The sequence below is a fragment of the Penicillium paradoxum genome (assembly GCF_028828445.1).
Source record: "Penicillium paradoxum strain IBT 22861 chromosome Unknown utg000006l_segment0_segment0, whole genome shotgun sequence".
In the NCBI taxonomy this organism is placed as follows: domain Eukaryota; kingdom Fungi; phylum Ascomycota; class Eurotiomycetes; order Eurotiales; family Aspergillaceae; genus Penicillium; species Penicillium paradoxum.
This window is the reverse complement of record NW_026643184.1, coordinates 3165540-3192446: the sequence shown is the minus strand read 5'-3', so window position 1 is coordinate 3192446 and position 26907 is coordinate 3165540. Positions and strand designations below refer to the sequence as shown.

The 26907-nt window shown below is 49.1% G+C and overlaps 9 protein-coding genes across 9 annotated transcripts; 4 read left to right on the top strand and 5 right to left on the bottom strand.

Moving 5' to 3' along the window:
• Positions 1–1090: 1090 nt before the first annotated feature.
• N7457_007561 (putative nuclear serine protease HtrA2/Nma111) lies at positions 1091–4702 on the bottom strand (the record flags this gene model as incomplete). The annotated part of the gene is made up of 4 exons (XM_057178604.1): positions 1091–1258; positions 1326–1523; positions 1579–3882; positions 3953–4702. Coding segments are annotated over 4 exons (3420 nt in total), but the record flags the coding sequence as incomplete, so codon positions are not given.
• A 915-nt stretch (positions 4703–5617) lies between these two features.
• Positions 5618–6839, bottom strand: N7457_007560 (uncharacterized protein; the record flags this gene model as incomplete). Its single annotated transcript, XM_057178603.1, has 2 exons — positions 5618–6342; positions 6638–6839. The coding sequence occupies 2 exons, from the start codon at positions 6837–6839 to the stop codon at positions 5618–5620; spliced, it is 927 nt and encodes a 308-aa protein (XP_057030347.1).
• A 4415-nt stretch (positions 6840–11254) lies between these two features.
• Positions 11255–12828, top strand: N7457_007559 (DUF2841 domain-containing protein; the record flags this gene model as incomplete). Its single annotated transcript, XM_057178602.1, has 4 exons — positions 11255–11447; positions 11497–12009; positions 12062–12247; positions 12308–12828. 4 exons carry the CDS (start codon positions 11255–11257, stop codon positions 12826–12828), a joined length of 1413 nt encoding a protein of 470 aa, XP_057030346.1.
• A 315-nt stretch (positions 12829–13143) lies between these two features.
• Positions 13144–14593, bottom strand: N7457_007558 (putative endo-1,4-beta-xylanase; the record flags this gene model as incomplete). The annotated part of the gene is made up of 5 exons (XM_057178601.1): positions 13144–13886; positions 13949–14062; positions 14140–14272; positions 14322–14478; positions 14541–14593. 5 exons carry the CDS (start codon positions 14591–14593, stop codon positions 13144–13146), a joined length of 1200 nt encoding a protein of 399 aa, XP_057030345.1.
• Positions 14594–15994: 1401 nt separating this feature from the next.
• Positions 15995–17399, bottom strand: N7457_007557 (HSP70/90 family co-chaperone CNS1; the record flags this gene model as incomplete). The annotated part of the gene is made up of 3 exons (XM_057178600.1): positions 15995–16710; positions 16770–17042; positions 17105–17399. The coding sequence occupies 3 exons, from the start codon at positions 17397–17399 to the stop codon at positions 15995–15997; spliced, it is 1284 nt and encodes a 427-aa protein (XP_057030344.1).
• Positions 17400–18306: 907 nt separating this feature from the next.
• Positions 18307–19518, top strand: N7457_007556 (3-isopropylmalate dehydrogenase; the record flags this gene model as incomplete). Its single annotated transcript, XM_057178599.1, has 4 exons — positions 18307–18778; positions 18840–18955; positions 18980–19229; positions 19328–19518. 4 exons carry the CDS (start codon positions 18307–18309, stop codon positions 19516–19518), a joined length of 1029 nt encoding a protein of 342 aa, XP_057030343.1.
• Positions 19519–19994: 476 nt separating this feature from the next.
• N7457_007555 (uncharacterized protein) lies at positions 19995–20555 on the top strand (the record flags this gene model as incomplete). Its single annotated transcript, XM_057178598.1, has 1 exon — positions 19995–20555. The coding sequence occupies one exon, from the start codon at positions 19995–19997 to the stop codon at positions 20553–20555; it is 561 nt and encodes a 186-aa protein (XP_057030342.1).
• An 855-nt stretch (positions 20556–21410) lies between these two features.
• Positions 21411–22447, top strand: N7457_007554 (peroxidase; the record flags this gene model as incomplete). The annotated part of the gene is made up of 2 exons (XM_057178597.1): positions 21411–21520; positions 21640–22447. The coding sequence occupies 2 exons, from the start codon at positions 21411–21413 to the stop codon at positions 22445–22447; spliced, it is 918 nt and encodes a 305-aa protein (XP_057030341.1).
• A 417-nt stretch (positions 22448–22864) lies between these two features.
• N7457_007553 (uncharacterized protein) lies at positions 22865–26191 on the bottom strand (the record flags this gene model as incomplete). The annotated part of the gene is made up of 1 exon (XM_057178596.1): positions 22865–26191. One exon carries the CDS (start codon positions 26189–26191, stop codon positions 22865–22867), a length of 3327 nt encoding a protein of 1108 aa, XP_057030340.1.
• Between the last annotated feature and the right edge of the window lie 716 nt (positions 26192–26907).

The following is a 26907-nucleotide window of genomic DNA, read 5'->3' as shown; positions in this document are numbered from 1 at the left end:
GCATAGCGCATCCATCGGTGTATGGGATAATGAAGTGTTATTTTGACCTCCATTGGTGCCGGGTACCTGGGTATTCGTACGAGCTAGGATGCGTGCAGGTATGACCATGTCTTCAAGGATTTCTGTGAGACTAAAGGTTGGCTTCCATCATATAGCATAATAGTGATGGCCAATACATGAACCAGCATCATTGGTCTAGTGGTAGAATTCGTCGTTGCCATCGACGAGGCCCGTGTTCGATTCACGGATGATGCACATTTCTTTTTGCTTTTTGTTAGTTATTTTGTATCGACCTACGCTTTTTCGTTTTTGAGATCTTGAACACTGGTGCTTCAAATATTTATCTCTGTATCATCTCATCATGTAGTCTGTGGATTCCCTCGCATTCGCCAATTGTACTAGGTAGTTATGCTCGAAACGCTGGGATATGGGCAATATATATTCATGGAATCCCACCGGAATTTTGATAACGATCAAATAGGAGAGATTGGCAGTGTGCCAGAGACAATACTAAAACCGAAAAAAAGAATGAGCACTTCGATGCCTAAATGGCATTCGAGGGGATATGCCCCAGTCATTGAACAGCGACGCGATCTCGGAGCCTATACTCCGTACTAGACTAGGCTTTAACCATAACTTGATAGTGGATATTTCAGGGTTTCATCTATATAGCTCGTTATTAAAAGGTATATTCAAAAAAGCCATATGACAATAAAGTATGGTATATGTGTCTGGTATGTCCCTCAACGAAGGTCGTGGGGGTTTACTGTTTAACAGCGAGAATTTGGCATATCAAGAAAGTTGCGTATGGAGGCCCAGTTGACAGACCATAAAAGAGGGATTTTTGAAAAAACGGACAGCAGTATCGGACCAAGCTCTGAAGGAAGAAAGTAAGTGTGATAGATGTGCATTGTTTATGGTTTTATACCCAACCGCTCATAGGCGGAAGACATGTCATGAGAGTAATAGAAAAGAAATCTCGAGAAAAAATCGCAAGGTAAAGTGAAATCCCCGATCCGAACCCCCCTAGAAGCGCCGAGAAGAATATAGTACAAGTCTCTCCAGCCCCTAAACAACCGCGCGGGGATACCTACGCCATATCTGGCTCTATATCACTGGCTCCTCCGCCGACACTCTCATCCATGGCATCGGGGTTGAGATTGGCAGCATCAGGGGCCACGCCAACCTCAGTCTCGTAGGAGATTGTGCGCCAGCCAGATGCGGTGGTGGGATCCTTGACATACTCGGACATGGGGAACTATTAAGAGTTAGAATGGGCATCGGAGTTTTGGCTCGGGTAATCAATGAAATGCAAAGGAACTCACGTAGTGGTCGTTCTTCTTCATAGTGACAACCCAGGGGACGTTGTCGAAGGTGACAGCGCGAACACGGAAGTATTCATTATCGGGAATTTTGCGGACTTCCCGAATGAAGCTGTCTAGATCTAGAGTTGACACGCCATTGACAGCAGTGAGGAAGTTGGTGGGTGCAAGGCCATAGTGGTAAGCCGGGGAGCCACGGCTCTGAGTGATGGCATTAGCGGTATTCAACATATAAAAATTAGGTAGGACAACTCACTCTTGCGCTAACATAGATCTCGCTGTGAACCTTAGAGATCTGTTGGCGAACGGCATGGTGCGGCTTTTGTAGGACAGCACCACAGAAGGCAAGAGCACGGTCTGTTTCGATATCCCGAGTTGGCACCGTGGGGACGCGGATGCGCACTTCCTCGCCGTTCCGTACAACCAACGCGTCTAGGAACTCCTTTTCATACATAACATCCAACTCAGAAACGCGGGTGATGAGTTGGCCGTCCAGCGTGAGAATGATGTCAGCTTCTTGGAAGCTGGTGCTGGGATCAGGTGTGATAGCTGCCGGAGGACTATCAACTTTGCGCACCATGAAAAGCTGGTGTCGCGCGGAGTTGGCCTCGGTGACCTTGTTGATCCACTCCTGAGAGACGCCCATAATGCGGGCCTGGCTCATCTGCACAACATAGCTTTCCATGTTCAAGATTCGCAAGGTTGGGACCTCTCCTTGCTGAATCTTGGAGATAACGGGAAGGAGGTACGGGGTCGAAAGACCAAGGTGATATTCAATATCCTTGTGAGAGCTGGCAGAGCGCTCGCCGAGGTAGTTCAACCACAAGGCCTGCACCACGCCATCTTCACCGACGAGCACACCGTTTGAACATTGAGCACTGAGCCCAGTATCCACGGTCACAGCGTCTAGGTTGATCGCACGGTAACGAGGGGCAGCCGAGTTGGCGGGAATTGACACAGTTGTGATGTCAGTAACAGTAGTTTTGGCGACGACAATGCGGTGGTTTTGGTTGAAGCCGACAAAGATAGTATCTTGGCCTTGCTTGATATAATCGGTGCTGAGCTGGGCGCTCTTGACCGGAGCTTTGACGAGGCTGGGATCATATTGAATGATGCAGTAGTTCTGAAGCGGGTGTAGGAAGACTACCTTAGCACTGACGATGATTGAGTCGGCCACAGTAATGTTGATGTCGCATAGGTCATAGGGAACAATGGCTCGTGATACCACCACTAGACCCTTCTCGGCATCAATGACAAGTCCAAATCCTGTCTTCTTCGCCTGAGGGTACCCATCCAGCTTCAATGGCATGACGCACCCCACACGCACAAAGCTACGGACAATTTCGGCAGCAGCAGGCTGACTGATACCTTCTAATTGAATGAAGTTTGCCTCTCTTGCGACAGGAGGTTCGGCAGGAATGGGATCTGCAAGATCCGAGAAATCCCAGACACCAGACTCGTCGTTACGGACCGCCAAGCGCATCTTGGGATGCCAATGGCGATCAATGTAAACGATGCTAGTTCCCTTGGTGTGCAGGTCGCGAATATGGCGATATGAGATCACCACGCGAGCGCGGTCAGGAATTTTCTTCATGACCTCTACGAATTCATTGAGGTTACGAATCGGCTTCTTGTCGATTGAATCAATGATCCAGCCCGCCACAGTATTCTCCAGCTTGAAAGAGCCTGCCGACTCACAGACATAGACTCCACGAGTGGCAATGGCATACAGACGTGATTGTTGGTATGATAGATCGTGGAAGGTGGCACCAGCGACAGTCACGAAACGATCGGGGGTAATATCATGAAGGTCCCCAACCTGACACTCAACCTCAACGTCTTGGCCACCTCTTTGAACTAGCAACTTGACAGATTTGCCGACGCTCGAGTCAAGGATATCGTCGAGTTCGACAAACTGGGTGAGAAGCTGTCCGTTCACCTTGAGAAGCACGTCTCCTTCCAATAGCTTGCCGTCCGCAGGCCCCTCTGGAAGGATGATCTCCGCCGCAAGCATGTTTGTCTCCGCCGGCGCAGCAGCGCGCACGGAGGCCTCCCATTCTGGCGTGAGACCGAGACGGCGACACTCATCGAAAGGCCTCAAGATCCACTGTGTTTGAATTGTACCCCGAGTGACAGGCTTGCCTTGGCGAATACACTCTAGCGCACGGAGCGGACGATCCAGTGGCAAAAAGTAATCCGTCGCAGCCCCGTCAGCTCGACCACCAGCCTGCAAAGCAACTGCCTGACCAGCAAGGTTGACCACAGGACTTCCCGAACTACCACCACTAGCTGCAGCTGCGGCCTGGATGTAATTGGTATTGAAATCGCAATAGCCCTCCCCATATTCAGGCGCATTCCGGTCCAGTCGACTAATCACGCCAGACAGAATGCTCAGCTTTTCTCCAGCGTCGTTACCCACAACACGGATTTCTGTGCCAACTCGCGCTCCATCAGGCTGGAGCTTCAACTCGGTGACTTCCATATAACGAATTTTGGCGGGGTCGAACTTCAGAATTCCGAAATCGTGAACGGGATCCCGGTATACAGGCCTGACGTCGCACTGTTATTTGACAATCTGGTTAGCAACCAACTAAGAAATGAAATAGAACAATGGTTCGGAGTCGACTTACCTCCTCGTGGTTATCAAAGATACAGTATCCCCAGAATGGTCCAGCGCCAACCACATGGCGATTGGTCAAGATGTATCCCCGCTCTGCATCCACCACGAAACCAGTAGCTTGACTGGACATTGATAGCTCTGTGTCGAACGAGCAAGTCTGACAAAAGTGGATGGATACAGCACATTTCACAACTTTTTCGATGGTAGCCTGCCATTCAGGCGAATCTGTTGTGGCGGGAAGGGCGACTGGCGAAGAAGGTTCATTCATCTCCTCCTCGACATCATAGACAGTTCCGTTGGCAGGTGTTGCATCACTAGGAGTTAAAGTTGCGGCGTCCGGTCTGAGTAGCTTATTGGGATACTCAGAAGCATTGGAAGCTGTGTTGAGCTTGCGCTTTGCGCCCAGATCGCCTTTGCCATCCATGGTGAAGATATCCGAGGCCCAAAGGTGCTGCGGAGAATGTTGTTGACGATTCGTAAGGTAGCAGATGGTTCGGAGGCTTCGAGAAGCTGACAAGGCAGCAGCGAATGGAAGATAAAGCGATCGGAACTCGTTGATATGTAGGCGATGCGGAGTTAAGGAATGTGACGCAGATGACCGATCAGCAGCTTGGAACTTCAAATGAGCGAATGTTCTCTTTGAAGCTTGATAGGGTGATCGAGGTAAGACAGTGGTGATTGAAAAGCTCCTTTTGCATACGGCTAGCAAAGAACAAGACATCCACCACGCAATTGGGGGAAAATGTGTACGCGCCTTGATCTTGAGACAAAGCCTCCATGACAGTCTTCAAAGCGGTAGACCAGCGACGCCATATGATTGGTGGAAGACTCACCGGGTGCATGGTCCTCTACGGACGGCGATAGACGCCTGTGGACCATTTTTATACAAGATTGTGCCGGCAGTACTCCGTATATGAGTCCGCCTATCTATAAAGGCGAGGCTGAAAGCCATATATTGCTATAGTCCATACTTCCAGATCTTTGGATAGCTTAGAAAGAACATCAAAGCCAAATATATCATTGAAGCCATTCAGTACACTCAGAAATAAGGATATTCGCAATGCTTCTGCCCCAAAAGATGGGAAAATACAATAGGAGATAGTCAGGTAGCTTCGAAAAGGTGGAGTGAAAAGCGCTTGCGAAATGGCGCAGTTGCTCGCACGATGTGGTCCCATGGCAACTTCACGCGCAGCTGAACATTTCATAAGGTCTAGGTAGAGTGATATATGCCTAATTTTCATGGAGATGGTATGCAAAAGATGTTACATTCAACTAGTGTACAGATAAGTGATCTTCTGGGGTTCGCTCTATAGCTTGGATTACTCCTTTCATGAAAGCCCTTCCGCGGAAAATGCTACCTCCAAGGAATTTGATGAGTTTGAAAGTATTTCCCAGCCTTCATATATGACACCGACTAAGGCTGGCTGCAAATTCTCAGCTGGTGACGGATTTGGTTTCTCACCTGGCAGGGGTAGTTCGCATGGTGGGTTGTCGATGCTTCTGCCGGTGTGGATGGTCGTGAAGGGGTTGAGTGAACACCTCCAAGGTGACTTGCTTTAGTTGCTCAAACCGCATGCGGAGTGATTTGCATGGTTAGACAATTCAGAAGTTTGATAATCAATTGTGATATGTCTCCCGACACAAAGGATGGGGGACCGCATGTTTCGTCATTTTCTCAAATGTTTGTCTCAACCATTGCGCCCGGGCTAGGCCCACCATTTCCTTGCATGGTCTGAGGGCTCAATCGTTGTGGGGTAGAGGACTTTGCGGACCGCGAAAAAAGCTCATTGAGCCTAGCATAGAGTTCATTCACAGTAGGAAGGTTGGGGGGCGGAGTCATGATCGCTGGGGTCTGGGGAACGACACCACTCGCCTTCTTTGCTCGATCAGCGATAGTAGCGAGGTATGCTAGGTTGGCTTGCAAGCGTCGCATACACTCAATGTATTCGGGGCTCGGTTTCTGGTTCGCCTTAGATGGATCCGCTTGTTCTGACGCTGGTGAATTCGTATCGGGGTTGGAGGCAGGCCCCGCCTTGCCAGCAGCTTGGAGGTTCACCACTTCTTGCAACAGAGCCGAGTTGATATCGAGGAGCGTCGTGACACGGGCCTTTTCACGCACTGCAAACTGAGCCTGAGCCTGAGCCTGAGCCTGGGCTTGGGCTTGGGCCTGATTCGGAGCCCCACTATGAGCGGCGTTTTGAGGAGAGTTAATTTGCGAAGGGGGTTTGGGTTGTGTGCCAAGAAGGTTGCTCGCTGAAATAGAAGCCATGTTTTGAGAGAAGGTCTGCGCTACTTGTGACGGTACATTTGCGCCGGATGTGCCTTGAGGGGGGACAAATTGACCCATGGGTGTGGGAATGGAAGCCTGGGTGAAGGGTGTTGAGAAATTATCCATAGCTGCTGTTATGATTAAGAATATGGTCAGCTAGAGAAATTGCAACACAAAATTAAGGGAACTGAATGTAGCGAGAGACAAAGAGTCAAGATCAAACAATGCCAAGGCTCAATACAAGTGACAGTGGTAGGCTTTAGGGGCTGGGTGACACAGGAATGAGGGGGAATGGGTGAAAATAGCCCATGGCATCCCTTCTCTTCCCCTTATTAATGTGACATACAATCCCAGTCTGCTTGGGGTAAAGGTGACAAATTCTCCGCGCTGATAATCACGGAAAAGGGTAAGGGGGGAAACACGAACCAGAGGATTGTTGGGGGAAACCTGAAGGCATCATTGCTCCACCAGGACCCGGCTGCATAGGCATAGCACCAAAGTGTTGAGTCGAGGGCGCCTTTGTCTGGGGATACGGGGGAATAGCGTTAGGGTAAAAAGGCATCTGTTGGTTTGAGGGGCTTTGAGCCGGGACGGGATAGCCTGCGGGATAACCAGCATTGGGGTCCATTGTGTAATGTGGGAGCATCACAGTTAAAGGGTGGCTCCTGTGATTCTTTTCACCCTGTAATAATTCTTCCCTTCAGCGATCCCCTCGGTTTAGGGAAGCTACTAGGGGGGATAAGCTGAATTACGCAGGCCGCACGGACAAGACGGTGAAGGTCCAAGGGCGTCGGTTGACTGGAGAACCCCAGAGATTTGGCGTGAGCTGGATTAGAAACAAGACAAAGAACGTAGTGATTGGCTCTGTCAAGAGGCAGGGATATGAACACGAGCAGCCTTCACAACCTGAGCAAGACAGATTTTGGTTGCCCAGATTCAGAGCGATCAGCCGTGGGCGGGCTAATGCAGCGGAGCCCTTTCGGAATGGTGGAGACCCAGGTTTGAGTATTGAATGGATAATAATGTGTAATTTCAAGTTGACATGAAACTTGAATCGGAGAGGTTTGAAAATTCTAGCCTTTCAAGACTGTACGGAGTATGGGGTCTGGAGTATGGCGTACAGAAGTACTTGACCTTCCACCGTCACACAATGGAAGTGAGCTTGGGAGGTCACGGGATGTCATGCCTCAGGCTGACAAAATACTGATGCCTGAAATCGGATGCTCCACCCCAGTTTTGTCTTTGCCAACTCCCACGGCGCTTCTCTCAACTTCAACATATGCACCTGCCTATTCCAGCTTGATCCTTATGGAGCAGGATCTACGGACTAGAAGTGGGCTATCGCCAGTGTATCCCATATATGCACTAAGATCTTGTCATTTCTTTTCAGCCTTGTTCATGACTCTTCCCGTACTCTGGACTCCCTATTCTGGTACCTTTTCAGCCTCACATTCGCTCTCAGGCCATACCTCTTACCGCCATCTTGTGTGTCACATGAAATCGAATATCATTCGTCTTTACCCCTCAATTTTCTTTTTTAAATAAACCCTGCCGGCTCACATCCGGCAAGTGGCGGTGCAGGAAAGAAAGCTGTCACGGTCAAAAGCGTGCCGAGTTCTCCGGTATGGAGACTGAAAATCTCCCTACAAAACTGTAATCAAGAGCTTTCAGAAGTATTAGCTACATACGGACTAGCTACTCCCTACATGGCGATCTTGTTCAGGTCCTTCCGCCGGTATCCACGGCGCTCGCCGTGAACCCACGTTCGGGGAATCGGGATGTACACAAGTCATACATGAGAAGAGGGGCTCGCTTATGAATTTTTTTTCAGGAACGAGTGGAAACATGGTACTCCGTAAACCTTCTTGACTTGATCTATCTGGAGTCACTAGGCGATATATCTAATTTAGCCCGAAAAGGTAGCCAGCTAGACGATCCTGGGAACTTTGTTGACAGCCATTCCGTGCGATCTACGTACGCAACCGAGGCCTGTGCCGTTGTGTGGCGAATACAGGCTGCAGGGGATAAAAAAAAAAGCACTGTTATAGGTACGAAGGCTCAATGTTTGAGAAATGTTTCGAAAGTGGGATTATTATACATAACATTGTGCTCTGGACTCCATACATGTCGCAGCGCGAATATGCAGGACGCTAAAAAGGGTACTGTGGGCCACATTGGACCATCAGCTGAACGCCACAAGTTCGAGAGCGGAGTGAAGGATCCCGATTTCCAGGAAATGCAAGTTGAAGATCCTTGCTTGGAGTGATTAGCATGGGGCTGAGCTGTACGTTGTATGGACGAAGTACGGAGTACGGAGTATGTATCCGTACTCTGTACTCCATAGGGACACAACCCACAAAGTACGGAAGATTGTATTCCGTAATAGAGAGAGGCCTTGAGATCGAGAAATGTCGGTGTTGATGTCCCGATGTACTAGCTCAAACTCAATCTCACATTCAGAATGATAAGCTTAAGGCTCGAATGCACCTGGGATGGAGTACACCGCATTGGGATAAAAATCCCGAGATCCGTCGAATGGTCCATTGGCATGTTGAAATATGTGTTCTCCGTGACTGTACGGAGTACGGTATGATCAACCGCAATATCTGCAAAGAGAACTGTGTTCTTGCACCTTGACCGAGATCTAACGTAGGAGCTTACCCTCCGAAGAAATATGCTGGAAAACATCGCCTAGGATTCTCCACTATATTGTACAAGGGAAGAGCCGAGCACGACGAAGCTTATCGCGTGTTCGATCCTTTCAATCGCATCATGCTCCACTTGGTGATTTCCGAGGTTATACCGGGTACTCCGTATGTTGTAGGTATGTGGTAAATTTCCGAAGACTTGGACGGCGTAGGTGGGCTCTGTTCCACCCGATTCGAGGTGGGCAGCCAATTGAAGATTCTCGGATTGAGGTATCTTTTATATTGCTCAACCATATAAAAGGTACCTCGAAACTAGATATGGGATTAATGAAATCATTGGATCCCCTATAGCAGTTCCAGGAAACTCCAGCAGCTGGACAGAATTAAATACGAGGCAGTTTTGCTTGGTACCGATCTTAATATAATGTTTAATATAATGTTTAATATGATGTTTAATATGATGTTTAATATGATGTTTAATATGATGTTTAATATGATGTTTAATATGATGTTTAATATAATGTTCAATATAATGTTTTAGGTTAATAAATTGGACGATATAGGACTTGGTCAAATTTTCCCAATTTTTAGACCTGGTGACTTTTTTGGAGCAACCCTCCTATCTTAGATCAATGAATCTCCTAGATTGGTTCAAGCTTTGTGAGAGTTTGTATTGCTACTCTTATCTCTCCGCTAGGTAGTGCGAGAAAACTCAGATTCTTTGAGAATTTGCGTCAAGGTACTCTTGATATGGTTGAGCAATATAACAGATACCTCAATCCGAAAATCTTCAATTGGCTGGCCACCTCCAATTGGGTGGGACAGAGCCCCTTCAGTTTAACTTCTCCTGAACGCCGAAATGCGGCCGCTCGGCCGACAAGATGGAAGATAGACCGGAGAGGCTTGCGTACATTCGATAGAAGTTCGTATTCCTCAGCCACTCTCAACATCGACGCAGGCGCACCGCTGGATAAAGCTTCTTGTGCATGCAGAATGAGGGGGATCTTGTTGAGCCAGTTGGGGGACATGGAAAATCGATTCCCGTTGGAAGGGATGGCAGGGCTATAATCGCATTTACGCATGCGTCTCATGCGCCCGTGTCCAAGCCCAACCTGCCAGCGGTCTTGAGTGAACGGTGTGACCTAGCACCTCTAGAACCGCTGGGATACTTGGAAGTCTGCACTCAATGCCGAGAATGGTCATTCGAACTGACGCTTTGTTGTTGGATGGCAATTTCGACACATCACCTTCGGGTGACCGGCTAGGTGCTTTGATCATAGCTGAGCGCTCTACGGAGTACTCCGTACATCGATAGTGCTCTACGCAGTAACCCCCGAGCTCTGCATCTGGGAGCACGCAGTTTGAGGCATTCTCACCAGAATAACCAGAAATCGATCCTGTCACTTCCTGGGGACAAGCAAGGAGTCGGAAGAACACTAACATGACCAGTTGGATAGATGTACAACATCCAACGGTCTACTCCCGTACGGAGTACTCCGTCCCCCAGTTCTAACGTCGGAGATGATGGTGGGAAGTGTAGGCAACCGGTGGGCACAAGGTTCCGCCACACCACCGCCTGTCGATCACTACATGAGAATTTCAGATTGCGTCGATTACCGAGGTCATCTTGCATACATGTTCGTCTAAACATGGTGCTGTCATGCGTTTGCGGTTGGTCGTCCGTGACCGAGATCCATTCGACCATACGGAGTCGCAGGGTCCACAATGCCGTCTGGGGATTAATTGTCAGCGTGCAGCTATTCGACTTGATCGTTTCATTGCGCCCCAATATGGTCAATCTCGCAGATCTCTGGCCGGGTTGCAATTTGGAAAGGAGGCATGGGACTTTGGCGGGAGACTCCTCGCCTCATGCCTGTAGCGAATGGCATATGGTATTATAGTAGTATAGTATGATAGTATTCAAGCATGACCGTATTAGAGCATTATACCGTATATCTCCTTACCCAAGAGGTCCAAATTCGGGGATTTTTCGCCAATAACAAGGAACATAATTCCGGTTCGCAATAGGTCTAGTGCTGGATCGCGCCTCCATACGCTAAGTCGATACTTGATGTATGCATCTCCTTTGGCGCTGTTGCAGATCGGTCCTTTTGCTCGTCTCCACAAGGCTTTTGCTCTTTGGAATTGGGCCTCCACTCTTTTTGGATGCGCTACAAATGTATAGTCAGTGCGCCACACCGGCCTGACAAACCTCTTATAAATCTTGACGTTCAGGCCTATCGCTTCAGCTGGCCACTGATCGACAGTTACCATCTGGATATATTGCTACCCTGCGGTGAATCATAGTCTTCCCTTGATCCACTTCAGATCGAACCTTTTATTTTCTTTTGGATGATTTCGACAGACCCGACTCTGTAGTCAGGTCTCCAACACAATGTCTCAACCATCGCCAGAGGGGGTCAATTATGTCCACTTCGCCATGATCTATATTGATCGAGATGGCAATCTTTGTCAAAGGGCCTCCGATTCAATCGCAGAGAGCCGCCAGACGATCCTCTCCCCGAGAGTTACAGGTGAATTTCTGAGAGCAGTGGCGATGTCGAGAGAATCTCAAACACAATATAAATGTGAGTGTTCTTTGTCACGGATCGAAGACGTTGCATTGACTCAGAACAGCCTCCAATGAAGCATTACTGCCTTGCAGTCAGGGATCACACCTTGATGAATACAGCCCAGCCCAGTCGCAGGGGGGACTCGTGGCGTATAGTGGAATGAGTATGGGCAGTGAGCAGATGCAAGATCCAGTCCGACTAGATGTCCCCATTCAGCAGCCGATGTGGTCATCCCCAAACGGGTTTTGGCCAACAGAGACAAGACCTCGGAGGAAGAATTTTGGTGGTCGGAGTTTCAACTTGACTTCACATCAAACCGTCTCCATCTCCGTGAAAGAACGGGATTTTTTGCGCCTTTACTACGAGAAAGTCTTTCAAAACTTACAACAAACAAACTGCCGAGTCATCGCCAAAGCTTACATCAAGTTAGTCGAGCCACGCAAGCAAGTGAACTACCCTTACAATGGACGGAAGATTGTGGAAGGAAGAACTCGACAGCTCGATCCAGAGGCTACCAAACCACCGTGGTGGCCTCTGGGAGTGAGCCATAGGGAACCGGACCATCTTCCCAAAGTTGGTAAGAGACGACCTTGCCTTGTGAGGTGTTCAACGACGCTGACAAGAACCAGAACGCATTCGACTCCTAGTGCACATTCTTTGCGAACTACATGAAAGCCACGCAATCACAACCATCCGATTGAAAGAATGTGATCAGCCCATTCGTCGTCAGATTCTCCCAGTTGATCGTTTACAAATATTGGATGAGGCATATCGAGTTCGCGAGAAAGAACAGGAATTTCTCGATGGCATTTCAGGTACACCACTCATAGGTCCTATTTTCCAAATCTTCCTCAAACTCACCTCCTGAATCATAGATGGAGAACAGCCTGTATTGATCGCACGTACCAATCTCCCCCAACCGACCGAAGACTCATCCAGTGGGCAAAGCTCACCAACGGCATCCGATCCCATTCGAAACATCGCCCGGTCCGACAGTAGCGACGACAGTCCTTGCATCGGTCCAAGTCAAGTCATACCTGTAGACCCATCGCGCGGGCCCGGATACAATCCCTCCGATCTATACTGCTCAACAATGCAACTGGGCCCAAATATTTCATACCAGCCTGTGGAGACGCCCCCGACCCTGTCGACATCACCATCCGAGTCGAAGAGAAAACGCGAATCAACTGAAATGCATTTGGTTGATCGGACACGCCACTTTGACGCCGCAAACTATCCATATCCTGGCGATTCTTCTGTTCAACCAACACGGATGGAGTTTTTTGCCCATAATATGCCCCAGACTGCATGTCTTCCTATCACTCAGTCTTTGGCAGAGAGCTCCTCAACTGAGCCAATGATACCTTATGCCAACCCCTACTTTTTCAACTACTAAGTGCCCAAAACTGAGCGGTGGTACCTGTAATGTCTTTGATGAATAATGAATACACTTTCGTTTGTCTTTAACCAAGCTATCCCGACCGCAAATAATACTAACGGGGGAAAAGAAGACTGTACTGCTTAGAAATTAAACCATTAGTCGAACTTACATCCTACCGGGTTACAGTGTTCATCTGTGATTTGAAAAGCAATTGAAAATAAATCCTAGCGTGTGAAAAATGCAGAGATGAACATGATGACAGATGAACACACACCAGTTGGTCCTCCACCAGTTGATCTTCGCCAGGAAGTAAATATCACCCAAGGGAGCCTACAGACACTGCGAATACCAGTCATTGACATACTTACAGGTTCCACTTGCGCAAGTCGAGCCACCAGTCCAACCCAAGCCCCCACACTGGCCGTAGAGAGGAACACCAGTAACACCCCCAGAAGCACTCGTAGTAGTCGTAGTAGCCAGGGTAGTGGAGAGCGTGGTTGATGAAGCCGCACCATCTAGAGCAGCCAGGATACCGTCATAAGCCGGCTTCTTCACCAAATTCTCATCCCAAGGACATGCAGCACCTTGACCCGAGAATGTATTCGGAACCCAAGAGTACTTGTCAGTGTAGTCCCAGATAGTAACACCAACACACTTGGTGTTGGCCACACAAGCCGCAACGCTATTTCGATAATCGGTCGACTGCTGCGCAAGCAAGGCATCAGTGGACGGCAGTGTCATCCGGATATCGAGTTCAGTGTAGGCAACCTCGACCCCCAGATCTGTGAACGCAGCTAGGTTGGTAGTTTGCGCGCTTTGACTGGGTGTGCTTCCGACGATGAAATGTGCTTGCAGGCCGACGCCATCGATCTTCGCACCATACTGCTGCACGAGCTTGACAATCCTCTGGGCACCCGTTGACTTGGAACCGGGGGACTCGATATTGTAATCATTGTAATAGAGCTTGGCATCTGGGTCTGCGGCAGCTGCTGTCGCAAATGCGATGGGAAGATATGCCTCGCCAATGGTTTGGTAGAAGACACTGTCACGATAGGTGCCGTCTTCATTAAGGGCTGGTAGTCGAATGATCAGTTTCTTGCTCATGGTATCCCTCGTGCCTAGCTTCAGCACTTACCTTCGTTGGCAACATCCCAAGCATAACATTTGCCTTTGTAGTGAGTCACTACGTTGGTGATGTGGTTCTTCATGGCAGCAATCAGAGTTGCATTGGTCCAAGTACCACTGGAGACTATTCATACTGATTAGATGGTATTCCGATAGAAGGAAGTTCGTATTGTACGATTCCACGGGGATGATAAAGCTTACCCCAGCTAGGCAACTGGCTATGCCAAACCAAAGTATGACATCGGAGCTTCTGGCCATTTTGAGCAGCAAGGCTAGCAACGGTATCACCGTTGGTATAAGTGAAGGTGTTTTGTGATGGTTCGATTGCATCCCACTAGAGATGATTAGTGAGGGCTTTAGAGCACGGTGAATTCCAATGTTACCTTTTGCGCATTACCAGGAGTGATTTGACCAAACTCATCTGTGTTGCTCAGTTGGGCAAGGTATGCAGTATCGGTCAACTCGGGGTTGTCAGTAGCTGATCCGAAGTATAGCTTTCCCTTTGCAACGGCAGCGCTGTGTAAGCCGGCTCCTTGGGTTCTATAAAACACAATATATCAGTCTTTGCAATAACATGTGAGTAATTGCGAGATCATCCATACAATTGAGGAAGAATGCTGGCCAATGCCAGGGCAATAGGGGACAAGTGAACCATAGTGGCGATATAATCCAAGCTCGCCAATAACTGAATGGACCACAGGTTTCAGAGTCAGTCCAGAGAGACCACCCCATGCTCCTTTTATAGTTTGCGATAAAATGCCACGGCCAAATCGTGAGGGTTTCGGATATTTTCAGCATTGGTCCGGCGCTAGGTAGTTTCACATTGGACAGCCATCCGGACCGAAAGCCCGTGGCGTAGTTGTCGCGGGCTTCAACGCAGTCAATTAGGCTCAATCGACCTTTTTCAATATCGTAACAAGTAGGATTTCGTGCATGACAGCCCCCCATTTTAGCCAGAAGCATAGACATGGGCCCTGGTGCCACATGTTCTAGCATGAAACGAATAGAGAAATTGCCGGAGCAAATCCCGTATTTTCTTCACGGCAAAAACATCCCTGACGAAACCTTTTCTCCGCATTCGAGGGACTTTTGCTGAAGAACAGATCATGAGGGCTAAACTCAGGAGAATCGGGTAAATGCGCCCCGTTAATTCGTGGATTCCGGGGAACCTGTCGATGTCATTCCCTCTTGGGATTCAGGTTCTCGGGGGTGCATATTGGCGACTGGGCTATTTCTGATGAGTCCAAATGGTCCAGAGTATGCTACACACCCTGCTCATTCAGGCTAGACAGTGCGCATCCCCTCACTTGGAGATGATTGAACCTACATTAGCGCTCAAGTACAGCACACAACATCATAGAATCCACGTCCGAGTCAACTTCGCCTAGTCCAACCAGACTCTAGGCGTGAAAATTTAAAGCGAAAGGTTCCCAGGCTTGAGTGAATCACCCCTGTACGCGTGTTATGTCCGGTTATTTTGATTCCAGGAATCATAGGCTCCCCCGTAGGCATTTTCTCTGTCACAAATACATGTGCCACCGACATGAGAAAAGAAACCGGCAAAATACAGCTCCAACTACACCGAGTTCTATTGCATTTGCGAGGTTGGCATTATCAATAACAGTCTCTGGCCAAGACCATCTAATATCCCGGATTAGGACATCTCATAACGCAAAACGCAGAATGATCTTCCCGGGCTTTGGGTTGGTTGGTTTATGAACGATGAAACTGTTTGCTTCCAAAAGGGCGCTGCCGCCTAGATGAGCCATATCTATAAGAATCCAAGAATGCATATATGTACATGAGACTGGCACTTTTGAGGGGTATCAGGAATTGTATAGTTATCATCTGGCTCCGTGGGGTGTCGAAGCCGAGCGTGGAAAGTGGCTATGTACCGTTATTGCAGCCAATCTCAGGCCAAGAGGCCCCTGGACAGATGGCTCGAGAAGGAGCATCTCAACAAAGGTATAGTGGTTTCTTGAAGATGCAATTTCCATGGAAATCGACGGGACAGATCGAAAGTTGAGCGATGTGCTTCATGTTAATGTGGAACTGCTCAGCCAGTCTTGCGAGCCTTCATATCCGCAATGAATTTACCGGTCTTAGACAGGGGCACAACGAAAATGCTGACGAGCTCATCCACCACCTCAACCTTACCACCGGTAAGAATTTGCAACAAAGGGACTTTCTTGCCTGCCTTGATCAAACCACCAGAGACGGTTTGCATGAAGCACTCAACACCTTCCACGGTGTATTCTTTCTTGGTATCCCAAGGAAGAGGAAAGATGTAATCGAGATGATCCGCGATAGAGTTCATCTCCGAGAAGGACTTGATAAAATCGGACTGGGCCTCCGTGGGATAGAGGAAAACGGCGGGGAATTCGATGGTGCTTTCAGGCGAGAGAGGATCAGGAACGAGGCGGATCTTAGCGTCTTCCATATCGGGAGGCTGCTCAGTCTTGCGGGTTCTGATCTGACGGGCTCGCAGAGCAGTGCTGAGAATCATGTTCTGCTTGCGCAACTTTTCTTCTTCCGCCTTTTTCCTAGCAGCGGCGCGCTCCAACAAAGCCTTGCGCTCGGCAATCTTCTTGGCGGATTCCTTGAGAGCCTTGCTTTCCGGATCAATTGCCAGTCCTCGGGCGGCCGCATCTTCGGCTTCGGCGATCTTGTCCAGCTTGAAGAGTGCCAAGGAGGAGCGATAGAAGGCCTTCACGTTTTTGGGATTGAACTTGAGAGCGGCGGCACAATCGAGAGTACAGGAACGGTAGTTTCCTGGAAAGGCAATAAGTTAGAAAAATTTCCATGCAGGCATTTCGGAAGATGAGATTTACCAAGCTCCAAGTTGCATAGCGCCCGGTTGATGTGTGATGCCTCTTCCAACTTGAGCAGGAGCGCTGCCTCCTCCTTGGGGTCTTCGGGCTTCTCCCATTTATCTTCCTTGGCATTGATAACAGCAATAGCCTTCGTGTAGAACTCTTTAGCGTCGATCCATTTGAGTTCCTGCACAGCTTCATTGCCTTGTCCCTTGAATGTTTGTGCAACTTCGCCCCTGGTGCCTTCATTCTGCAAAGCCTGGAGGGCATCGAGGAGCACATTTTCACCCTCTATAAGAACCACACATGTCAGTCACATCCAACAACGATATGATAACAATTATCTGACGTACTCTCGTCGCCCGCATTCTCAATATCGGTCATGAACAAGGGAGTCCTGTTCATCATCGCCATCAACTCCTCCGAAGTATGCGACTGGACAGCCGCAATGGCTGGGGGAAGCTCAGGCGCATTTGGGTCAGTGTTGCGCGCCTTCAATGCCTCTTCATTGATCGGGAAGGGAATTTCGTTGCCGGCAGCGAAGGCGTCAAATCCCGGCTGGGGCAGACCCTGGGTAACCTCGGGGGGAGCATTGTTGAGGTTGAGCGCCTCGTCGAAGTCATCTGGAAGCTCTTCAATCCGCGACATCTTGAAGTCTTGTCACAGAAAAATGTATTGCGCTTTCGGAGATTGGAGATCATCGAATGCTTAGAAATGATGCCCGCACTGCAAACAGAACAAACAAGAGGGGAACTGATTGACCCTAAGCCCTATTACCGGATTAGTCGTGTTAGAAATACAGACTTGAAAAAGAAGACACCAGAAGAAGCGAGAAGAAGCGAGAGAAATCAGAATATCTTATAGAATCTATTCAATGAAACGGGAGTGTATCAATCAAAACTATACAAAGTGCCAGAAGAATGGCCAAGGCTGTTGGTTTCCACACTCCTATTACTCTAAACAATATCCATACATCAATAGTTCACTATGACCGATGGTTTCCTAAGCTTTCCAGTTGCTCGTTTTTATGAGGGATAGTGTATATAAGTCACATTTATTGGTCGATGTTTTATATTGAGATAATAAACGCTGGTAAGCAGTGTCCCAATCGGAGTGTTGTAAGGTCGATCTTCTATAACACAGGTTATACATCGCAGCCTACCATATAAGCTGGGAGTGGTCTTCTCGGGATGTCTAGGTAGACATCTTTGTCCCCATAAGTTATATAACCTGTGTATATCTGTTATCTCATTCCTTTGGCTACAATCGCTAGAAGCATGAAGGACCGAATACACGCCAAACGACACTTGTATGGACTGATTGTATACACCAACATCCACCAGAACAACCCCGCAGAAGATTGAACGGCATACTTTCCCTCCACATATCAAACGCCATGTCACCGGCCTCGGATAAAGCCCGAGCAATTGAAACTCCGCATAAATCGGATGCAAAACCGAGCTCCGATAGAGGCCATATGTATCGTCGTATGCCAGGGGGAAGGAAGCACCTCCGATTTACTCCCAATACACATAAGTAAACAATTGGCACTATTATGGCTCAAAAATTCAAAATCCTCGTCCTACCCGGTGATAGAATTGGCCCTGAGGTCATGGCCAAAGCCGTCAAGGTCCTAAAAACCTTTGAGACTCCTCAGCGGATTTTTGAACTGCGCCAGGAGTTGATCGGAGTTTGCAGTATTGAAGCCCATGGCAAATCTGTGATCAAAGGAATCAAGCAAGCAGTATTGGATTCCGATACAGTGCTCTTCGCAGCAGTTGGAGGTCCAAAATGGGATAAGCAACGTCGTGGTCTTGATGGACCCGAAGGTGGCCTCCTCCAGCTCCGCAAGGCTATGGATATCTATGCGAACTTGCGTCCATGCTCATCTACCTTGTCGAGTGCCTCTATTGCCAAACAGTTCAGCCCATTCCGACACGATGCCATTGAAGGTGTTGATTTCGTTGTGGTAAGAGAGAACTGCGGAGGAGCTTATTTTGGTCGCAAGGTCGAAGAAGAAACATACGGTATGTTAGGCCGATACTATCCCAGAGGGGGTGGCTATTTAACCTTTGGCCTTTCATACAGCGATGGATAAATGGGGCTACTCAGAGGCAGAGGTTCAACGTGTCACCCGTCTATCCGCCGAAGTCGCACTGAGACACAATCCTCCTTGGCCTGTCATTTCACTAGATAGAGCAAATGTGCTGGCTTTATCGCGACTCTAGCGCCGGGTAGTGGAGAAGACCATAGCAGCTGAGTACGCTCAGTTGAAGTTGGTGCACCAGCTTGCCGATTCTGCTTCATTGATTCTAGCAACGAACCCACGATTATTGAATGGCGTTATCCTGGCTGATAACACCTTCGGCGACATGATCTCCGACCAAGCTGGGTCTATTGTTGGTACCTTGGGTGTCTTGCCGAGTGCCAGCCTCAAAGGTCTTCCTGGCGACAAGACGCTGGAGACCAGACCTTATAGTCGGTATGAGCCTACACATGGATCTGCTCCGACGCAAGTACTGGATATTCCAAGAAAGCAAAGTTGTTCTAACTTTGTGATGGTATTGCTGGGCAAGACATTGGCAACCCGGTAGCCATGATCCTCTGTGTTGCTCTTATGTTCCGATACTCTCTGGGCATGGAAGGTGAGGCTCAACGTGTGGAGGCTGCGGTGCGTAAAGTGTTGGACTCTGGCCTGCGGACGCCTGATCTTGTGGGTAAAGCTGGAACTGAAGAAGTGGGCGACGCGATTGTGTCTGCGTTATGAGGGAGACAAAAAATAGAATCACGATCCGATTGCAATAAAGAATGGAAACCATTGCGCAAACAGCACGTTTGAATTGAATACGACTAGAGACAAATGAATGTGTCCTGAAAGATCAAATAAAAGGCAATGTTTGTTTTAAGACTGGGCTTCAAAGAAAAGATCAAACCATTTTGCGACAGGACGTACCTACATGTAGGTAGCTACTGAGACCGGCCTTCTTATGAGGCATCTTTGACTCTGATTCTCCCCTTAATGCTCCCTCTGACCCTTCTTCTTTTCTTTCGTTTCCCTTCCATATTCATGTCTACAGCCCCATCCCCCAGAGCTAGGGCCCTAACCAATGATTGCATATACCATTCGCTCACCTGAATCGCAATCAACCACAAGAACCCACACTTCCGAGAATTCAAAGGAGAATAAACTTCATCCATAAATCCCCTCAATTCTCGCAATACCCTCAGACAGGCTCACCCAAAATGGAGCCCCCAAATGCTAGGTCTCCGCCCAGCTCTACGGAGGCATCCCATCAACCAACGACCCCAGGGTCCTGCGCTCTCCGCCTCGAAAATCTCGAGGAGAAATCCTCAGCAACTAAGAGGGAGCTGATGGAGTCAATTGCCGCAGACATCTGCGCAACCTTTATCAGTATCGCCAAGCACTCCGAGGCAGGCACGCTGCTAGCGACGCACACGGATGTCATCGACAAAGTGATTTTGACAATCCACGACACAGACGTGGGACAGCGGCGCATCCTGGAGAAACGTGGGCGCCGACTGCGCAAAGAACGAAACTGGATCCGGAGGAGACATTTGAAGGTAGCCACTGAGGCAGATGCGTTGGCCCGTGCCTACAAGGCGAGAATGCGGGTGTTGCAGAGCTCGCTCCGAAAGGCGCGGGAGGAGGCCGACCAACTACGGTCTGAGCGAGATATTCTGCGGGCTTTCATGAAGAGGAATGCGGCCGAGGAGCGGACTACGGATGATGATGCTGATGGGGAGTATGAGACTGACACTATGGAGGGTGGAGACGGATTGTGAAGGTGAAGATCATTAGTGGGGTTTCTTTGTTTGTGTTGGTCGTGTTGGGTCCTTCTCGAGAGGAATTTGTCTGCTTCCAGCCGGAAAGCAAGTGAATCTGTTTTCTTTGTGTAGTTCTCATTTGGAAAGATGAAATAAAGAGTGATCATTTCGCAGGAGCATGACAACATTTAATGCATCTTGACGCTTGTCATAATAGAAAACTCAAGGTTGAATGGATTCCAAGGTTGTCAGATGTCTGTGGAAAACAAAGCACTAAAAATTAGCAGTTTCAGCTGTAAATTTTCGTTTCCATAGTAGTAAGTACGGAGTAGAACATAAGTAGATAGCGGCCATAGTAGTCTCCTGAGTGTCAAGTCGGTTTTTCAATCCCGAGGTCTAGATGGGGCCGGCACTTGATGGGAGGCAAATGACTGGTGTTTTCTTGTCTTGTATTTTATCTTCCAGTTGAGTCCAAGGGGTTGAAAAAGCCATCGGAGCAAGATCGAAACCAAACGATCGGAGAAGTCGGAAATTGTCGCATATCAAAACTAGAAACATCAAGGCCGTTCATAAGGAAGTGGTGACATGCGCAATCCTATCGTCCGAAAGGGACCTCGGCATCTCTCCAGGGCTGCTTCGAATGCGCGCAAACTGATTCGGCCCGCGGACTCCACTGGCCCTCCACGCATGTGGGCGAGAAGTCTGGAGTCGGGACCCTTTTTCTGTTCCTTTTCTTCTCTTTGAATCCTCTTTTCTCACTTTCATATTGTCTTTCTGAACATCTGAACCGAAGCCGACATTCACCTTGATCCCGGGCTCTTTTTTTTTCGCCACCGAACCTATCTCGAACCATATTATTGGCCGAGACCGAGAATGAGCACCACTCGTGACTATGAGGCCGTCCGCAAGGACATCGCCGCTATTCTGAAGAAGCCCGGCTATGATGATGGTAGCGCAGGGCCCGTCTTCGTGCGGCTAGCATGGTAAGTAAATAAAGGGTTCTGGAGGCGTTTGGTCGTTTCCCCGGTCGGGGCCTCACCTGGATCACCGATGACAAGCCCCCTTTCTCAATGTGTTGTGACTGACAGAGGTATTTCAACAGGCACTCTTCTGGCACATACGACGCCAAGTCGGACACTGGCGGCTCGAACGGAGCTGGCATGCGGTACGAAGCCGAGGGTGGTGACCCAGCCAACGCCGGTCTGCAGCACGGACGGGCGTTCTTGGAGCCAATTAAAGAAAAGCACCCCTGGATCACGTACTCGGATCTGTGGACATTGGCCGGCGTAGTGGCGATTAAGGAGATGGGCGGACCGGATATCCCATGGCAAGGCGGGCGCACAGATCTTGTCGACGACTCGAAGGTGCCCCCACGAGGACGTCTGCCAGATGGAACACAGGGTGCCGACCACCTGCGATTCATCTTCTACCGCATGGGCTTCAATGACCAGGAGATCGTAGCGCTGACTGGTGGACACAACCTGGGCCGGTGCCACGGCGACCGTAGTGGATTTGAGGGTCCGTGGGTGACAAACCCAACCCGGTTCTCCAACTCTTTCTTCAAGCTGATGCTGCAGCTTGACTGGAAGCCTCGCAAGATGGCGAGGGGCATGACACAGTTTGTGTATGAGGACCCCGATGCCGAGGAGGACGAGGAGCCGTTGATGATGCTGCCCACTGATATGGCGCTATCCACTGATCCGGCATTCGCCCCATGGGTGAAGCGGTATGCCGAAGACAAAGAGCTGTTCTTTGATCACTTCTCCAAGGTGTTTGCCAAGTTGATCGAACTTGGTATCCGACGTGATGCCCAGGGTGCCGTGACCAACACTGACGGCACTCTTGGTGGATATGTCTCAGCCCCGAAGAAGAGCAATACTGCCACCGGCCCACCCCGGGCGCGTCTGTGAGCGAGATGTTTTGAGAATGTGTGTTTTTGGCCTGATTTTGGATTAATTCCCCACTGGTTAGACTTGGGACTATTGAAAGCCATGTAAATAGATGATAGAATGCGATATATTCGAGTCCTAGGTTGATGTCAGTATTTGAAGAGTTGTTCATAGACAAGTGAGAGGAGAGAAGGAAGATGGAAAGGGGGGGAGATGGGAGTCCGGGGTAGATACTGCGGGGAAACCGTTACTAGTGTTATATAGCCCTTATAGGGTCTTATTATACATGCCTAGGTTGATCTGGCCGGACATCCTCGGTTAATATAGATAATCTATAATCTACTCATGTTTGATAGATTGGCAGGGTCTACTCCGTAGGTACTATGTATACTATGTATACTATGTATATCAGGTATATATTCTCAATCACTGCCACACTCACGACTGCGCATCCATATCACTATCACTCTGAGGCGTCCACGAGGGATCGTTGTAGTTCGGCTTGTTATTCCGCGCCCTCAGTCCTGCTCGTCGGGGGCCAGTCGTCTCGTCGGATACATTAGTCGGTTTCTTCGCTTTTGGCTTCCTCCTCTCCCCCCGTCGCTCTCTCTCATCTTTGGCCTCTTGGTATCGTTCTTCTTTATCCTTTCGGTCCTTTTCCCTTTGCTTCTCTTCTTGTCTTACCTTTTCCTTCTCCTGCTCGAGTTTCTTCTTTCCCTCATATTTCCTCTGTTCTTCTTGGTTCTTCCGCTCCTCTCTCTTCTTTTGCTCGTGTTCCTCCTGCCTCTTCTTTTCCTCCTGTCGCTGATCTTCCTTCTTTCTCTCCTCCTGCTTTTTCTGATCCTCCTTCTTTTGATATCCCTTCTTTTGGGGTTCCTTCTTTTGAGCTTCCTTCGTGAGATTGTCTCTCTTTTTCTGTTCCTTCCTCCTGGCATCAATCTCCTTTTGACTGGGATTTTGCTTGTACATGAATCCGTCCTTGCGTTGTTCCTCAAGCTTTTTCTTCTGTTGTGGATCTAGGGCCTGCTTTGCCATCGCATAGTTAGCGACCGCGGCCTTCTTAAGCTCATTAGTAGGCGCGCCCGATGCTTTGCGACTGATAGGAGGAGTTTCTGCATCAGGCATGTCGATGTCCGATGAGATGGTGCCTCTACGCTCATTTTGTGGAGGCGATGGCCATGTAGGCAGATTGGGGAATTCCAATGCTCCCTCCTGCATGGGCGGACCCGATGGCCATAGGTCGGGTTGTGGGCTGAACCAGTCTGGAGTGTCCATCATCGAGTTAAATATATGGGTTTTGTTCGGATCGCCAGGCGAGATTTGTTCGGGGGCCGACAAGCCCACACCTGGAGGAATGTCGAATGGAGACAGATCGAATAAGGGGGGTGTGCTGGTTGAGTAAAGCGCGGGATCGATGAGCGATGGGTCAATGACTGACGGGTCCAAGAGCATCGGGTCAATGGTTGCCAGGGGAGAATTGACAGGCGCGGTACTGGGTGGGCGCGATCCTGTAGCCCAATCGGGGTTGAAATCGCTGAAGCGTTCTCCATTGTGTGACAGTATACGAGGCCACGGATCGTTCTTCGCGGGGGGAGGTGGGGGAGTCCAGGGGTCGTGTTCCTCGAGAACAACCCTCTTTTGACTCACGCAATGACCCATATCATAGACAGCGTTGTGAGCCTTCGCGATGAGATCGGAAGTGGGATTCAAGATTCGCTCAAAGAATAGGAGAGGAATAGCTTTATGATTGACCCATTCAGTGGGAACTTTGTCATCCTCCTGGAATGGTGGGATTCCACCAACTAACACGCCGGAGTTGAGCTGGCAGTCGTACATCATGATATTCCCTTCATCTCGCTCGCCTCGTTTCGTGTCTGTCCAGAACAACCGAGCATGATACTCGTTGTTATAGACACCACCGAGCCACCGATAGTGCGCAACCTGTGGCTTGTCTTCATAGTCGATGTAATTGAAATGCAAATTGTTGGTGTGGTTTTTGATTCGCGTCTTCAGATCGAAGGTCATCACCAGACGCAGTGGCAGTTGCCCGATCTTCCGCTCTCCGGTGACTCCCATCGGATCATTGCAATTATTGCACCGGAACGACTTTCGTTGATAGAAACATCGCTCGATCAAGGTTTGAAGATCTACTCCATTTTCATCGCCCTTTTGATAGCCAGGTAAGATACAGGAACCTTGATGGGAATTGATGAATGGCATGGTGCTTGTGCATCTGCAAGGCGTCACTCGTTCAACGTGGTAATAGCGAAATTGCGCAAAGCTTTTCGTGACCACTGACCAGATTGCCCAAGGAGGAATAGGCATTCCCATTTTCAACTGGCTTTGGCCATCGATAAACAGTTGGAGAAACTCATCACGCACAAAGATGGAGGTCTTTTCATCCAGAGTCTCCCAACTCGCGTTGGTGACTTCGACGAATGCCTTCTCAATGTCTTTGAACTCAGCAGCTCGGTTATGGGCAAGGTCTATCTTGGTGCAACCAACATCAAGGAGCATACCGGCTACGATCACAGCATCGGTGGCACAGGACATGTTATTCCAGATGGGACCCCGACCCCGGAGGGGGAATACAGAGCCATTGGGATCCCATTGAAAGTCCAATGGCGACAACCTGATATTCTCCGTGCAGGAGAAGGCTCCAAGTCTCATCTTAAGCATATCACTGCAACAGCGGGCAGTCCGATTGCGACCAGGTTTGTCCAGGGCAGGAACGCTGGGATCCCGCTCCAGATCATCGTACACGATTTCCATCAACGCTCGTTCCACAGCGTCCGTGATGATTTTCGTATCGACGTTAGGGGGAGGCTTTGGGGCAATTGGACTAAGTTGCAGCCTCCCAATGGGCATCACTGTGTCCGATGGTGCCAGAGAAGGGATCCAGGTAAAGGAGGATAGTTCATCAGCAGCAAAGACAGGCTCTTGGTAAGGTGGAGTAGCAGCACGAGGACCCTCTCGGTAAGCAGGAGCACCGGGCGACATATCCCGCCTTCTCTTACCAGGATATTGAGATTGCTCATCGTCATCCGCATAGCGTTTGTAGCTATACTTGGGCTCTTCTGGGCGTGGCGACGTCGTCAATGAATATTGTGGTTCAATTTGGACTCCTGGATTCATATGTTCCAACAGATTGACACGCAAAAATTCATCATCTCGCGCATCCATTGTTGGCGCCGGGGGCAAACCCGAGGGAGACGATGGAGGCGTGTAAAAACTCTCGACTGAATACATATACTGCTGGAGGAGATAGTCGGGCATGTCTGGCGGGGCAAGAGGAGGGCGTAAATACGCCCTCAGCAGACGTTCGTTAGCCTGTGGAAGGTTAGGGTACCACCGACTGATAGGCTGTGGGCGCGGGTCGATATCATATCTCAAGAGGCGTGGCCCACTGTCTCGATTCACATCAAGCATCTGTGCATAATTCTTGGGGCGATGAATATCTTGCATGTAGTAGAAGCACTTGAATAGGATAGCCTGCAGAACATTGAGCCTTGGCAACTTTCTGACCTGTCCAACAAGTTGGACCGGCTCTACATAATGCATTCCCCAGAAGTAATGTGCCAACAAGACTTTCACTTGCGGAAGTTGCAAATTGCGGACTCTGCCTTTCACAACTGAGTCATACGAAATATTGAAAAGCTTCCAATCGTCAGGTGGATCGGCGAGCTGAGTGAAATCGTATATCTCCTCGGGCTGGGGCGGGTGTACGAGGTCCTCCGGCCTCAATGGAAAGCTGGGAGCAGACATCACGAAAGATAGGAAATATAATGACCAAAATCAGGAAGATGCCAGGATGGGCTCAATTGAAGCAGTGTCTTGATACAGGTGTGTCTGATATGGACCTCGAGAGGTTGAAAAATAGTAACGAAAGGCCAGTTGGAACAGGTGCGAACCGAACGCTTTAATGGACAACGAGTAACATCCATTGTCGAGCGTGCTAGTTTGAATGCCATCTTTACAGGCCGAAAGAAACAGAGTGACATATTGTAGATGGTAAGCACGAGATGAAAGAATCCACCGAACCCACCGAGTCGAATCTCCATCATAGCATCCTGTTTCTTGATGAACAAAGCGCATAAACCCTAGGCAAGTCTCAAAGATCCAAATATGGCTTAGTGTCAGAACAGCATGACCATGGAGAGACTTCTATATTTGTCACATTAGCTCATTTCGTGCTGGTCGAAGACAAACCCGGAGGATGTGAAAGAGGGAAGCAAAAATAGAAAGATGTGATATCGACAGCATTGGTGCTTTGTCCAACACAACAAAGAACCCGAAGTGTTTCGAAGCAAGATCCGAAGCGCCGTCGATAGGGATTCCACTGCTAGTCAATGTAGGTATCGTAGCCCTTTTGCTTGACCTTGGGCTGATCGAGTCAAGAAAGAGAAATCCAAGTATTGACAAAAGCAGTGGCGAGGCGGATTCTCTTAGAATTTCCACCCATAGCAAGAGAATCAGCAATA